The 12,286-nt window shown below is 36.3% G+C and overlaps 1 protein-coding gene across 1 annotated transcript in view; it reads left to right on the forward strand.

Moving 5' to 3' along the window:
• Positions 1-12,286, forward strand: part of ADGRG6 (adhesion G protein-coupled receptor G6) — a 133,192-nt gene that overhangs the window by 70,934 nt on the left and 49,972 nt on the right. Inside the window, exons 5-6 of the mRNA XM_006755376.2 lie at positions 7,681-7,749; positions 9,733-9,816. Of these exons, the coding sequence (XP_006755439.1) occupies positions 7,681-7,749; positions 9,733-9,816 (153 nt within the window). The remainder of the gene's footprint in view (positions 1-7,680; positions 7,750-9,732; positions 9,817-12,286) is intronic.

Below are 12,286 nucleotides of genomic sequence, written 5' to 3' on the forward strand. Positions count from 1 at the left end.
TCTGCTGCTGGGTCACTGCTTAGCCCTGCCTGCTGGCATGCGCCTCAGCTGGCCTGGCGCCACCCCCCGCCGACTGGTCGGACTGCCACTCAGTTGATTTGCATATTATGCTTTTATTATATAGGATAGACCTCTATCAAATATTCTCTAGGGTACCTAAGTTAATTTTGGAAGTCCTTATTTTACTACAGGACTAATAAAATGCAAACTGTGAAAGTTTCATTATCATATTGAATGTTATATGACTAAAGCTAAGGTATTGATAAATATAATTTGTAGTTGCAGAAATAATTCTCATTAAAGGAGAGAAGTGGCCTAATATTAAAAAGTAATTTGTATGTGAACTTGGAAGGGATTCTTTCAGAAATTTGTTACCAATATTTTTAAGAAAGTAGGCCCCATTGTGCAGACCTGAGGCCACCTCCCCAGTTTCCCTGACCTATGTTTGCCCTGCTGGCCTGGGGAACTCCTGTCACCTTCCCATCTTTGTGGGTAACCCACCTCTCCGTGTGGTCATGGTGCTGCTGCAGATGTTGGGAGGCTATTAAGTGATGTCATTTGCCAGTTATTTCCTTGTGGGTTGTTGGAAAGAGGGTAAACCACGACCCTGTTCCAGAAGGAGACTGTGGGACTTTGTAAGAGCTAAAGGTGTTCCCCAGCTGCTCTCGGTCTGATTAGCAGCAGAGCACCTTCAGGGATCCCCAAGAAGTCTTCTACTCAGTGAGGAAATCGAGAAGGTCCAGTGTGTGTGTTTGGTGTGGGATGGTGGACAGGAGTGGAGGGCAGTAGGTCTCTTCCTGCATCCTTAGTAGAGGGGCCTGTTTTCACCATGTCCTGGGTCATTACTAAAAGTCATAATGAAGACCATTTAGCATTTGTCTTTTTGTGGGGCAGAATTTGAGGACTCCGGCAACCAAAACAAAAACAACAAAAAAAGAAAAGAATTAGCTAGGTATATTAGTAATTGCTAACAATTTATACTTAATTGAATATATATATTATTTTCTAGGTACTGTTTTAAGCACTTTACTAGTACACATATTAACTCATTTTCTACAACATAGATCTCATGATGTGGGTTTTATTATTAACCTCATTTTGCAGAAGAGAAATCTGAGACCCAAAGAGGTTAAGGAATTTAACCAATGTCACTTCAAAAATGTGGCCAATTCAAGAACTGGTTTTAGAGCAATGCATTCTTAACCAGATAAATAAGACTGTCCTTCAGAATAAGCAGGACTAGAAAACGGGACGTAGTGCTAGAGCAGGTGAGCTAATCCTTACCCAGGTGAAAACTAGAAGATCCAGGAGCTGTCTCTTCTGGCCAGAGTGCCTTCTGCGGGAAAATGCTAGCTTTCCAGGAGGTTAACATGTCTTTGTGTTTTTTTTTTAATTAATAAGGTTTCTTTTCTGCAGTGCTTCTTGAGTGCCTTAATATAATAAAATGTGAGGGATATAGTGTACAAGAATTTCTAAATTTCTCTGAGAAATCATGTAGACCAGGGATTGACAAAATAAGAGGGTCATCTATTTCCTTCAAGTTTTATTGAAACACAGCCATGCCCATGAGTTGTTTTGTTTTGTTGTTTTGTTTTTAACAGCGTATTTAAAACTCCTTTCCCAAATCTTAAGACTACAAGAATAGATCAGATTCATGCTCAGGTATCACAGTCATCTATAAATTTTCAAAATGATTTCATTCAAAGGAGTGACACTAGTTTACCTAATCAGTGATGTGAGTTACTTTAATTTTTATAGTGGTCTTCTTGACATTCCAAGATGACACTAAACACCCACATTTCATAGATTCAGATATCTTGGACTGAGTTTCAGGAACCATAACAGGGAGAGGGAGTTTCCTGCCGTTTAATCATCATCTTTGGGAGTTGAAGAACCAAGTCACTTATTAACTGACAGGAAATACCTGTAACACAGATTAGATCGCAGTTTATTAGTTCAGCAAAACTTCAAGAATTGGAAAAAAGTATGCTCTATTAACATCTTAACCTTTCCTTCCCCCCAGAATGTAGTGGCTTGCTGTTTATGGTACTAATAATTCCCCCAAACTAATGATCAGTACAATAACCAATGGGAAAGTAGAATTTCATGCCTAACATTCCATTGGCCTGACGATGTCTGTTAAATGTGAACTTTTATTTCAGAATCAACTTGTGATGGACAATGAACAGATTTTTTTCTAAAGGTGTATTGCTAAGTAAAGTTTTCATATGAAAATAAGCTAGAATTATCTACATTTAAATATCCTGTCACTTTTTTCGAATATGAAATATTCTAGCCTTAATAAAATAAAAAAGTGTTTCAACAGTGTCAGAATTGGACTTTTTTTGTTTGTTTGTTTTCCTAAACTATTCTAAGCATAGTTGGGAAATATACCTTAATTAAGAAATTTTCATCAGAGTTTCTTAAAAGCATGGCTAATCTTGTCAGTCTTTTTCAGAAAGAAATGCTTTATTTAGCAGCACTTCTTGTTATTTTATAGCATCATTCTTTTTCTTAGAACAATTTTCATTAAACATATTCAGTTTTATGACCTCCATAGATAGTTTTCTTGGCTGGCTCTTTAATTATAGGTGCAAGTATTTGCCTGTGTTATGATTCAAGTTTAGATACTGGCTAGTGTCCACCACTTTTCACAAAGAACAGACAGTGCCTTCTCTACCAGTTTTATTTATTTTACCGCTGACTGCTCTTTCCTGAGGTGTCATACAGTATAACTCAATGAATAGCCTAAGTTCAAACAAATTACATTTATTTAACTAGCATTAACAAGCACTTCCATTTATTAGCCACTGTGGTTATAGAGATAAGATACAATTCATAAGTACCCAACTTTGTTGTTATTCTTTTCTAGAAATGTTTGGATTTGTACCAACTTTTGTTTTCATTGTAAAATTTAGCCCTTAATTACTAAGGCATCATCAACTCTTGGATCCCTACCCTTTCATTTTCAATTATTATAGTTCTGTTCTTCATGCCCTAAAACTGATTCACTATAAACTTCTTTCTACCATCCCTAACAAATTTTTTTTAAATATATTTTATTCATTTTTTTATACAGAGAGGAAGGGAGAGGGATAGAGAGTTAGAAACATCGATGAGAGAGAAACCCCGATCAGCTGCCTCTTGCACATTCCCTACTGGGGATGTGCCCGCAACCAAGGTACATACCTTTGACTGGAATCGAACTTGCAACCCCTTGAGTCCCTAGGCCGACGCTCTATTCACTGAGCCAAACCGGCTAGGGCCCTAACAAATTTTTGACTAGCATTTTATATATACACTGGAGGCCCAGTGCAGAAAATTTGTACAGTGGGTGGGAGGCCTGCACCCTCTCACAGTCCGGGACCCCTCAGTGGATGTCCACCTGCTGGCTTAGGCCTGTTCCCCGTGGACATCCCTCTCGCAGTCCAAGACCCCTCGCCCCTTACGGCCCAACCTGCTGCGGATGCAGGAGAGGCTCCCGCCACTGCTGCTGTGCTTGCCAGCTGGGTTCTCTGCTCCTTAGCACTGCCTGCCCCCACCTACTGGTGGAGGGGGGGTGATCAGGGCCGGGCCGCCCAGGGGAGGGGCTGCGAGAGGTTGAGGTGCTGTGGTCACACCCCGTTCCACTTCTGCAGAAGGGGTGGTGCTGGGACTGCCATGGCTGTCCTGGCAGCACAGGATCGCTGGCTCCGCCCCCTGCCCACTGGTCATTCAGGAAGGTTGTTCTGTCTGGTCTAATTAGCATATTAGCAGTTTATTATATAGGATAATGTATACATACATTATATTCACCTAATGAAGGTAAAATCACTTTATCTTTACAAAGGACTTTATTTATTGGAGATGTTTAAACTCTTTATGAGCATAAATGACTCTTGGAGATAATTTTATTTGAGATATATTTATTTATGGAAAAATTGTAAAATTTAGCTTAGTACAGCTGCAAAGAAAGAATTGAAAAGGAATTATTTTTCCCCATTGTAACTCATGCTAAGGGTTCATTGCTGTCTGCTATTATTTGGATTGTGATTAAATAGGTTATGAGATGTGTTGACTACACATCAATCTTTTTTACCACAATCCCTGTAAATAAATAGTGATTCCTTTCAGTAGTATAATTTTGCAAGAACAACAGATAGAAAAGAAAGATATTCAGCTTCTCATCAACTGCCCATTTTCAGTGATGCCATTTTTATCCAAATAAATTTGACTCTAAATTTTGCATTTAATACTAACTAAATACTTTTAAACACCTTTGTGGTATCTAGAAAAATCAGTGAACATACGTAGGTTACATTCTAAAAACAATTCCTTGATGAAAAAGATATTATCTTTACCCAGGAGGGAGAATTGTCTCGCTTGCCTAATGATATCCTGGTTTGTAAATCTGTTGGCCTAGGAAAACCGAAAGCATTAGTGATTTTTTATGCAGATATGCTGAGCATGGAACTAGTTAGAAATTTAAAAAAAAATTTTTTTGCATCTATTTTTTATGTTTCATGTAATTATATAATTTGCTGTTTTTATAATGCAATATTTTATTTATCAATATAATTTCTCTCTAATAATACTCATCACTTGTATTTATACTATCCCCCCAAAATTATCAAACTTAACATCTGTTCCTATATTGAATCTCCATAAGGTAGTGTTTATTGAGTATTTATAAAGCAATATTCATTTGCTAGGCTTTAAGGAACAACTGACAACTTAAATATTGAGACGTAAATGTTACAATTTCCCATGAAGAGGTTGTCACATATTGAAATGTATACTTGTTATGATACAATGACCCTGATAAAATGTTAAATAAAATTGTCAAATGTCTTACTGTAAATCATCACTCTTCGGGTTTTCTTTCCCATCCCGACCTCTAAGCTCTGTAGTATGCTGCAGTGGGAAAGCAGTTAGCCATAAAACTTCTTTCCCACAACAATGTCCCCTTATCTCCCTTTGTTGTCCAGAGATACTGTATCAGGGCCAGGAGTGGCCAGGGAGCCTTTGACTGCCAACATTGTGTGTAATTTGAGAAGCACAGGAACTCCATCCAAGGGTCTCCTCTGTCGCCTGTTACAGTGGCTGAGATTTCCTCACTCATTTTGAGTTTTTAGTTTTTAGAAGTTCCTTACTAACATGTAAGTACCTAAAGGAGAAATAAGGTCTGGCAAGAACGGGGCATTAGTTAAGAATAATGGGCAGAAAACCTTCAAGATAGTATTCTGCCTCAGTCCTGCCTGAGGCTGACCTCAACTTCTGTCTCCTCAAATGTTCTTTTTCCATGGTATACTTGTCCAAGCTTTCAATCTTTAAAACCTCTCCTTCCTGTCTCTGCTTCCTTTCATGGCCACGCTTCCTCTTTTTGCATTCACCCCTCAATCAAACATTGGCATCTCGAGTCCTTCGTTCCCACGCTCCTGAAGCTAAGTTCTTTAGAACTGCTACCAAAATTCCAGTGCAGAGCTAAAGGTCTTCTCAGTCTTTATCATTCTTGACCTTTCTTGTGTGCTTGGTATTGCCACACCCTCCATGAAACTTCCTTCACTTTAATTCTGAAAAACCACCTTCTACAGAAGCTCTTTTTTACCTTCTCAAATCTGATCCTTAAGTAAGAGAATACCTGTGGTTATATCCTTCTCAAATCTTCACTCTAGCTCTTGTGATCCTTGACCCAGCTATCGCTTCTGTTGAGTATTGCCTGGCTAGACCTCTTACAAACCCATGTGCACCTGCTGTGTGTCCAGGTGTCTCTCAGGCACCTCAGTTTTCATTACTGGATTTACTGGTGAGCCCCCCTCACCTAAGTTCGTTCTTCTTCCAGTATTGCCTATCTCCTTTTATGAGATTATTATGTACCAATTTCTCAAGCTAGAAACCAGAAGAAAATGTCTTCATCTCTTTTGTCTCTATTCCAAAAAGTCTCTGAATCCTAGACATTCTACTTGCAAATGCCTTGTAGCTATCTCTTTCTGTCCGTTGTCATTTTTGTCATGATGCCAACTTGAATCAATAGGGTTATTCATGCTTCTTGTACCTCCCTCTTCTAATTGGTTATGGGCTTCAAAGGTGTTTTCAAACATAAATAAAAATTTCTCACCTAGTTCCCTTTCACTTTTTTCCCATTTCCTTTAAGAAAGAGTTGAAGTGTGAGCGGTTGTTCATCATGCATTCAGTAATTTGTTCAGTAAAGGTTGAGCACCCATCTGAGATGTGGATGGGATAAACCATCCTTGGAAAAACACTCGTGGTGCCTACATTCTACAAGGCCCTTAATCCATACCTGTATATCTGACCATTCCTACCAATTTTCTACAGATACCCAGTGATGCCATGTCACTTGGGTACCCAGATCTTTTCACAGCCTTCTTGGTATATGTTTCAGTAATTCTGTCTGTTAGAAATACCCATCTCTAGTCTCTTATCTCATGATCAGTATAGTGACTCCTCACCTTCTTCGCAGCTCTTCTTTGTAATGGAATGCACCCTTCTCCCTTCTCACCAAACTGCTGGTCACGTCCTGCTTTGGGCTATTAAATACTTATATCTTTCAGAGAACTATGAAGCCATTTCCCATGTATGCCTCTCTGAGAGTAGGGACATTATCTCATGTATTACTCTAGCCTCTGAGCCTCGTACGCTATAAACAGTCAGTAAATTTTTATTGAATGAACATGTAAAGGCCTGTAATGAGAGCTTTGTACCAGTTAACATTACAGACTTGCCTGTAGGGTTGGGCCCTTCTGAGGTAACATGATTTCCTTCTTTAGGCCAGGTGCCTGAAGCAATCAAGAATGAAGATGCTATTAAACTGGGGATGCTTTCTGTTCATGCACACCATTTACCTAGACATCTTTTGTTAGCTCATCTTTTTGTGCCTGTTCTACCTGCAGGTACTATTCCCACAGGAAAGTTTGGAAAATGTTTAAACATTTGAATGGAATCACATGTCCTTTTAAAATTGAAATGTCTTTTTAAAATTAAATATATGTATTTATGTGTGTGTGTCTGTATTTATCCTCTGTCTTTATTCATAGTGCAGTATGCTTTGTGAAAAGTTTAACCCAGCTTCCCTCACCTCCGCCTGTTTATAAAAGTCTGTTAATTGTCAGAGAAGGATGTAATGCAACAGAGAAAACCCACTACTCCTACTAGAAAATTAGCTAAAACTTGTTTCCTACTGAAAAATGACTCAGTAAAAGCTTGAAAAAGAAAGACACAGAGACCACCTTGAAATCATAGAAATGTATTTCTGGAATTGTCAATAGCATCTGTTAGTGGCTAGCAACAAAATGCATATTATGCGTATTAATAGCCAAGTTTAGTTTTGAAACTTATCTTGATGTGTATATTATTTCATCTGTACAGATTTCCACCAGAGCTGTATAATTTATTATGTGAAAAGGCCGTGGATTTTTTACACAAACTTTTCCTTTCATATGTGGATGGCCAATAAGTTGAGTTACAGATTTTAAGGGATATTTCAATAACCTGGTTTTACATGTGCAGAAATTAAGACACACAGACTTTAAGTGACTCTCTTAATGTTGGAGTATTATTGGAGGATGCTTTTAGGGCTGCTCCTGTTATACCAAACATATGACTCATGTTTTTTTTTTTCTTCTGGATAATATTAAATCTTATACACAAGTCAAACTTATATAAGCTTCTGTGTTGATCAAGGTTCCTACCTGGTCCCGCTCCCAGCAGCAGAACTAGCCAACTGTGCCGATTTGGGGACCCTCTGCCAAGGTAGGGAGCCAGCGTTGTCTTCTGGAGTCTCTCTGTTTTCTTCTTGCTATTTAGAATAATGGCATTTTTATTGTTTTGATTTGTATCTTAATTTTCTCTTGGGAAGTCAGAAACCAGCAAAACAGAAGAATTTCTGGATGTGTTTTAGTTGCGTGGGTGCACAGTACGTACAGTGTGGAGAAAGAATGCATTCACAGACTGGATGACCACATTTCCATAAAACACTGAGTTTTTTAAATGTGAATGATTATATGCTATTAACCAAGGGTTGATTTCATTTTTCCCCTCTATGTCTCCTCAAGATTATTGCAAAGGTCCAGTATAAATACAGTCATACAATGTCTTGAAAAAGTATTCATGTTTAAAAAACAGGAGGAAAAATTAAGTTGAATATTCAGTTACGCTTAAGACAAGGCTGTGAGGCAATTTATGAGGTGCAATGTAACTTAAATATTGAAATGAAATTAGTTATACTAAACTAATATTAATATAATTTTATTAGTTATTATAATGCATGGTGACTACATTATGCCAGCATTCTAATGATCTATTATGGACTAAACAGTTGCATGCTAAATAATACATAATTAAAGTCCTGAATGTTTTAAACTTATATATTTTGCTTTAATTTTATTATCGCTGTTCCTAATTTACATGACCCATTTTCATTCATTTAATCTATTAAATACTTCTTTGTTCTATATACCACATTAAGAATCATGATCATGCCATTTGTAAAAGCTGGATCTCTTATTAGGAGGAACACAGCATGAAAGTGACTTGGGTTAGAAGTGAGACTAAATGAATGGAAACTAAAGGTGTCTTCTGTGGTTCCAATGTGGAAATGGGGTTTTAATTCATTATTTTCTTGTTTCCTTTCTGAGGGATTATTCCTGATATTATTATCAATGAGTACCTTATGAAAATAAAAGTATTAAGTGGTTTCCATAATCTCAGTGTAGTTTAAAAGTAATTATCTGACACAGAAAAAAATAATTTTGCCTAGTTCAAGATCTAAAGGTTTTTAAAAATTACTTATTTTTTCTTTTAATCTGAGATACCTATAGTACTGATTCCTTGGGTCACAGGGCCAGATGCCCAGCTATCCACCCCCCTGTGTCCTAAATGACAAGAAACAAAATAAAAGTAGGTTTAGCATTGTTTAAATGGAAAAAGACATGAAGGAAATGATTATTACAGTAGCTTTATTAACTCTATGTTTCATGTATTCACAACTGTAAGCCTACTTTTGCCCAAACCTGTATATCTCCTTCAGAATTCCATAGAAAAATAGTTTCAAAGCGTTACATAAGGATTTCATCTTTGAGTTTTAGTAATATCAGAAGCATTTCTATGACATAATGCTTTGAAAATGTTTCCCCCTTAGGCTTGTCCTTATGAAATCCATTTTGTCCATCACTGTTCAGTAAAGTTATTGGGATCTATAAATGATTGATTCAGTCTATACATTTTATTCTTTCATTTTGTTTTATTTCATCTTCTCAAAGAGAAATATGTTTTTCTCTGAGATTTCATTTCTCCATTCTTAGTGAATCAGGAAGACTGACTTAGTTTGGATCATTTTCTAGCTGATTGGTGCGATAGAGACTGTTTCCTCTAACCTTTTGCTTTTACAAACTTAGAAAACTGAGTTCTGTAAAGGTTTACTTATTCACAGTGTGGTCATCCGCCTGTTAATCGCAGACATAGGTCTAGAATCTAAATGCCCTTTCTCCATTTCCTCTGTGCCAGATCCAGACTATTGAAATGTGATACCAAAGGCCATGTGAACTGATTCTTACTGTGCCATAGAAAGCATTGCTTTATTTTATGCATTATACCTTAGAGTCTGTTGTAGTTAATGGGAAGAAATAGTTTCCATTCCTTCTCCATGTAGTGTCATGAATTAATTATAGGTTGCTCATCCATATTAACTGCCATGTGCTCCTTGCAAAATTACATTTTTCTCATCTTTGTTAGCAGCTACTGTAAGCTCTCCTAGTACTACACCACCTACTGTCACCACTAACATGCCTGTTACTAATAGAATCGATAAGCAAAGGAATGGTAAGAAACTACCTTTTATATTTGTAATATGTCTGATGTATTAAAAATTGTATTCTCAGGGTGGAAATATCTAATGTTTCAACAAAGTTTCTATTATTGGAATCAACTGGTACATTTGCAAGACTAGTAAAATAAATAAAATCCCTTGGTTCTCTTGAGTTCCTCATTCTAGTAACCAGTGGAATGAGTTCACTTCCAGTACCACTCATCTGTACTTTTAGCTAAAATTTCTTTCAAAGGAAATTTTATGAGAAATTCATTTGATGAAAAGGAATGAATTTATATTATGCTAGAGACAGCATAAAAAAACATTTTTTTCATGGTCTTTTGTTAGATTACTCTCTTCAGGAAACTACTTTCTAAAGGGTTTTATAATTTTAAAAATCTACTTTTAGTAACTTAATTTTTCACTAAAGCCAACTGTATGTTTAAATATTTGTGACATTTAAATTACTTTACATGGTAATAATTTGCTCTATGTTTTTATTTGTTGACGAATAATGATTAGAGTATGATTGTCTATCAACTAAATCATAAATCATACAGTTTCCTATATGGACCATATACATAGCTTTTTGGTAATTCAGAGTAAATGATTTTAGTTTCTTCTGAAAAAGAGAAATTCCAATCAGGTGACTATACCATAGCCTCAAATACAGTAATATTCTCAAACATGAGGTATTAGAAACAAAGAGATTTTCTCACTCCAATAATTTAAGTTGTGAGGCCAAGACATCTGTTAATGTATCACCAGGGACCAAAACCCAGAGAAAAGAAACATACATAGTTAATTTTTTCTTTTGGCTTTGGGGTTACATCAACTTCCTCTGTAAGGACGTTTAAATTGGAAGTATGGAATATTTTACATGAAATGTAAAGGGTTATAAAGACATCGATTCAGGGAAGTGTTTATGGTTATTCTGGTAGTTACACCGAGGAGATTTATGATGGGGCAGAAATTCCAGCAACCCCCAAGAAAGCAACAGCAGCTGAAGTTTCCAGTGCATATTTCACAAGGACGCCAGCCAGTAGATGGGAATATTATAATTCTAACGAGTACTTCATTCTTTGTATGAACATACAAAGAGCCTCTGTGGCATTCTCCCTCCAGGACTGGCACATCCTCTACTGCCCAAGAACATTTATATGATGTTTCAGAGTCCTTGACTTGGTGGAGTAGAGCTGCATTCACCCAGTCGTGTCATTTCTGACATTCTTGAAGAGAGCCTTGTTTTCTCCATATCTCTCTGCGTCATAGCCTTTATTGGAGTTTCAACAAAGCAAGCACATGTTAAAGTCAATTGAAATGGTTTGGCGGCCACATTTAAGAAAAATATTCTAATTCAGATGATTCTTGATAAAAATATAATCTTAGCATTTTAAAATATTTAAAAATATTCGTAGGTTATCATGTAGTAGAAATATTTTCAAAATTGTGTACTCAAATTTGTATACCATCTTTTAATCACATCCTTGAACCAACTCTATTATCCATTTCGTAGGTGTGGTGTTTTTTCTAAATTGGCTCACTTTTTTTTGCTTAAACATTTTTATTTGGATGGAAAAATTGATATCACTGTTGTAGAATTAAAGCATAACCACTGGTCTTAAAAAAGAACTGAAAATAAATATAATGAAAACAATGTCATTGGATTCTCCCTGTATCCTATTGCTTTCTCACATCCCAGCCCCCAAAGCCTTTATTATCTTTTTTTAAAAGGGAGAGTAACCGTTAGAGATAGATGATAATCTAAGTAAGATTTTTTCTTTGATGTAGTCACATTTGCAATAATTGAAGAGAATTACTTGTTCACCTTGTGAATAAGTGGGATTTGATGTCATGTCCTGGACTATCTATCTAAGATCATTCACATACTGCCAACAATTTCCGATGCACTTTTTTTATTCCTTGAGAATCTGATATAGTGAACATTCTCAGGCCTATGATCTGATATAAGAGTGGAGCAAAAGTAGTTTAAAGTTGTTCGTATGGAAAATAATAGAGTAATTAATAAATAATAATGATACATGAATAAACTCAGTGTTTCGTGTACTCACAATTGTAAACCTACTTTTGCCCACCCTGTGTTAGAGAATTTATTTTGTTCACTGTAAGAAAGATGAGCAAACTGTCAAACCTATTTTCTACCTTACCTGCTTTCTTTAACTCTGGACTATCAAAGAGTTTTCCTGTGTTCATCAACAGAGAGGGGAGAGGGATTGAAATTGGTTAACAATCAGACATATTTCTTCAATATATCAATTAAATGTTCTTTTCCCACTTTTGTGAAATTTTCCTACTTTTCTCCGTCAAGTATTTTTTTTGTTATTTTCAGTAGGACTTTGATATGATACCTCAGATTATATACTAAGAAAATCTTATCTTTTAAGCTACTTTTCACAGATATTTCAGGAACTACTGGATAACCTAGTTATTTTCACATATAACTTTTAGCCTTTTCTATTATAT

This window comes from Myotis davidii, unplaced genomic scaffold (assembly GCF_000327345.1).
Source record: "Myotis davidii unplaced genomic scaffold, ASM32734v1 scaffold292, whole genome shotgun sequence".
Lineage (NCBI taxonomy): Eukaryota > Metazoa > Chordata > Mammalia > Chiroptera > Vespertilionidae > Myotis > Myotis davidii.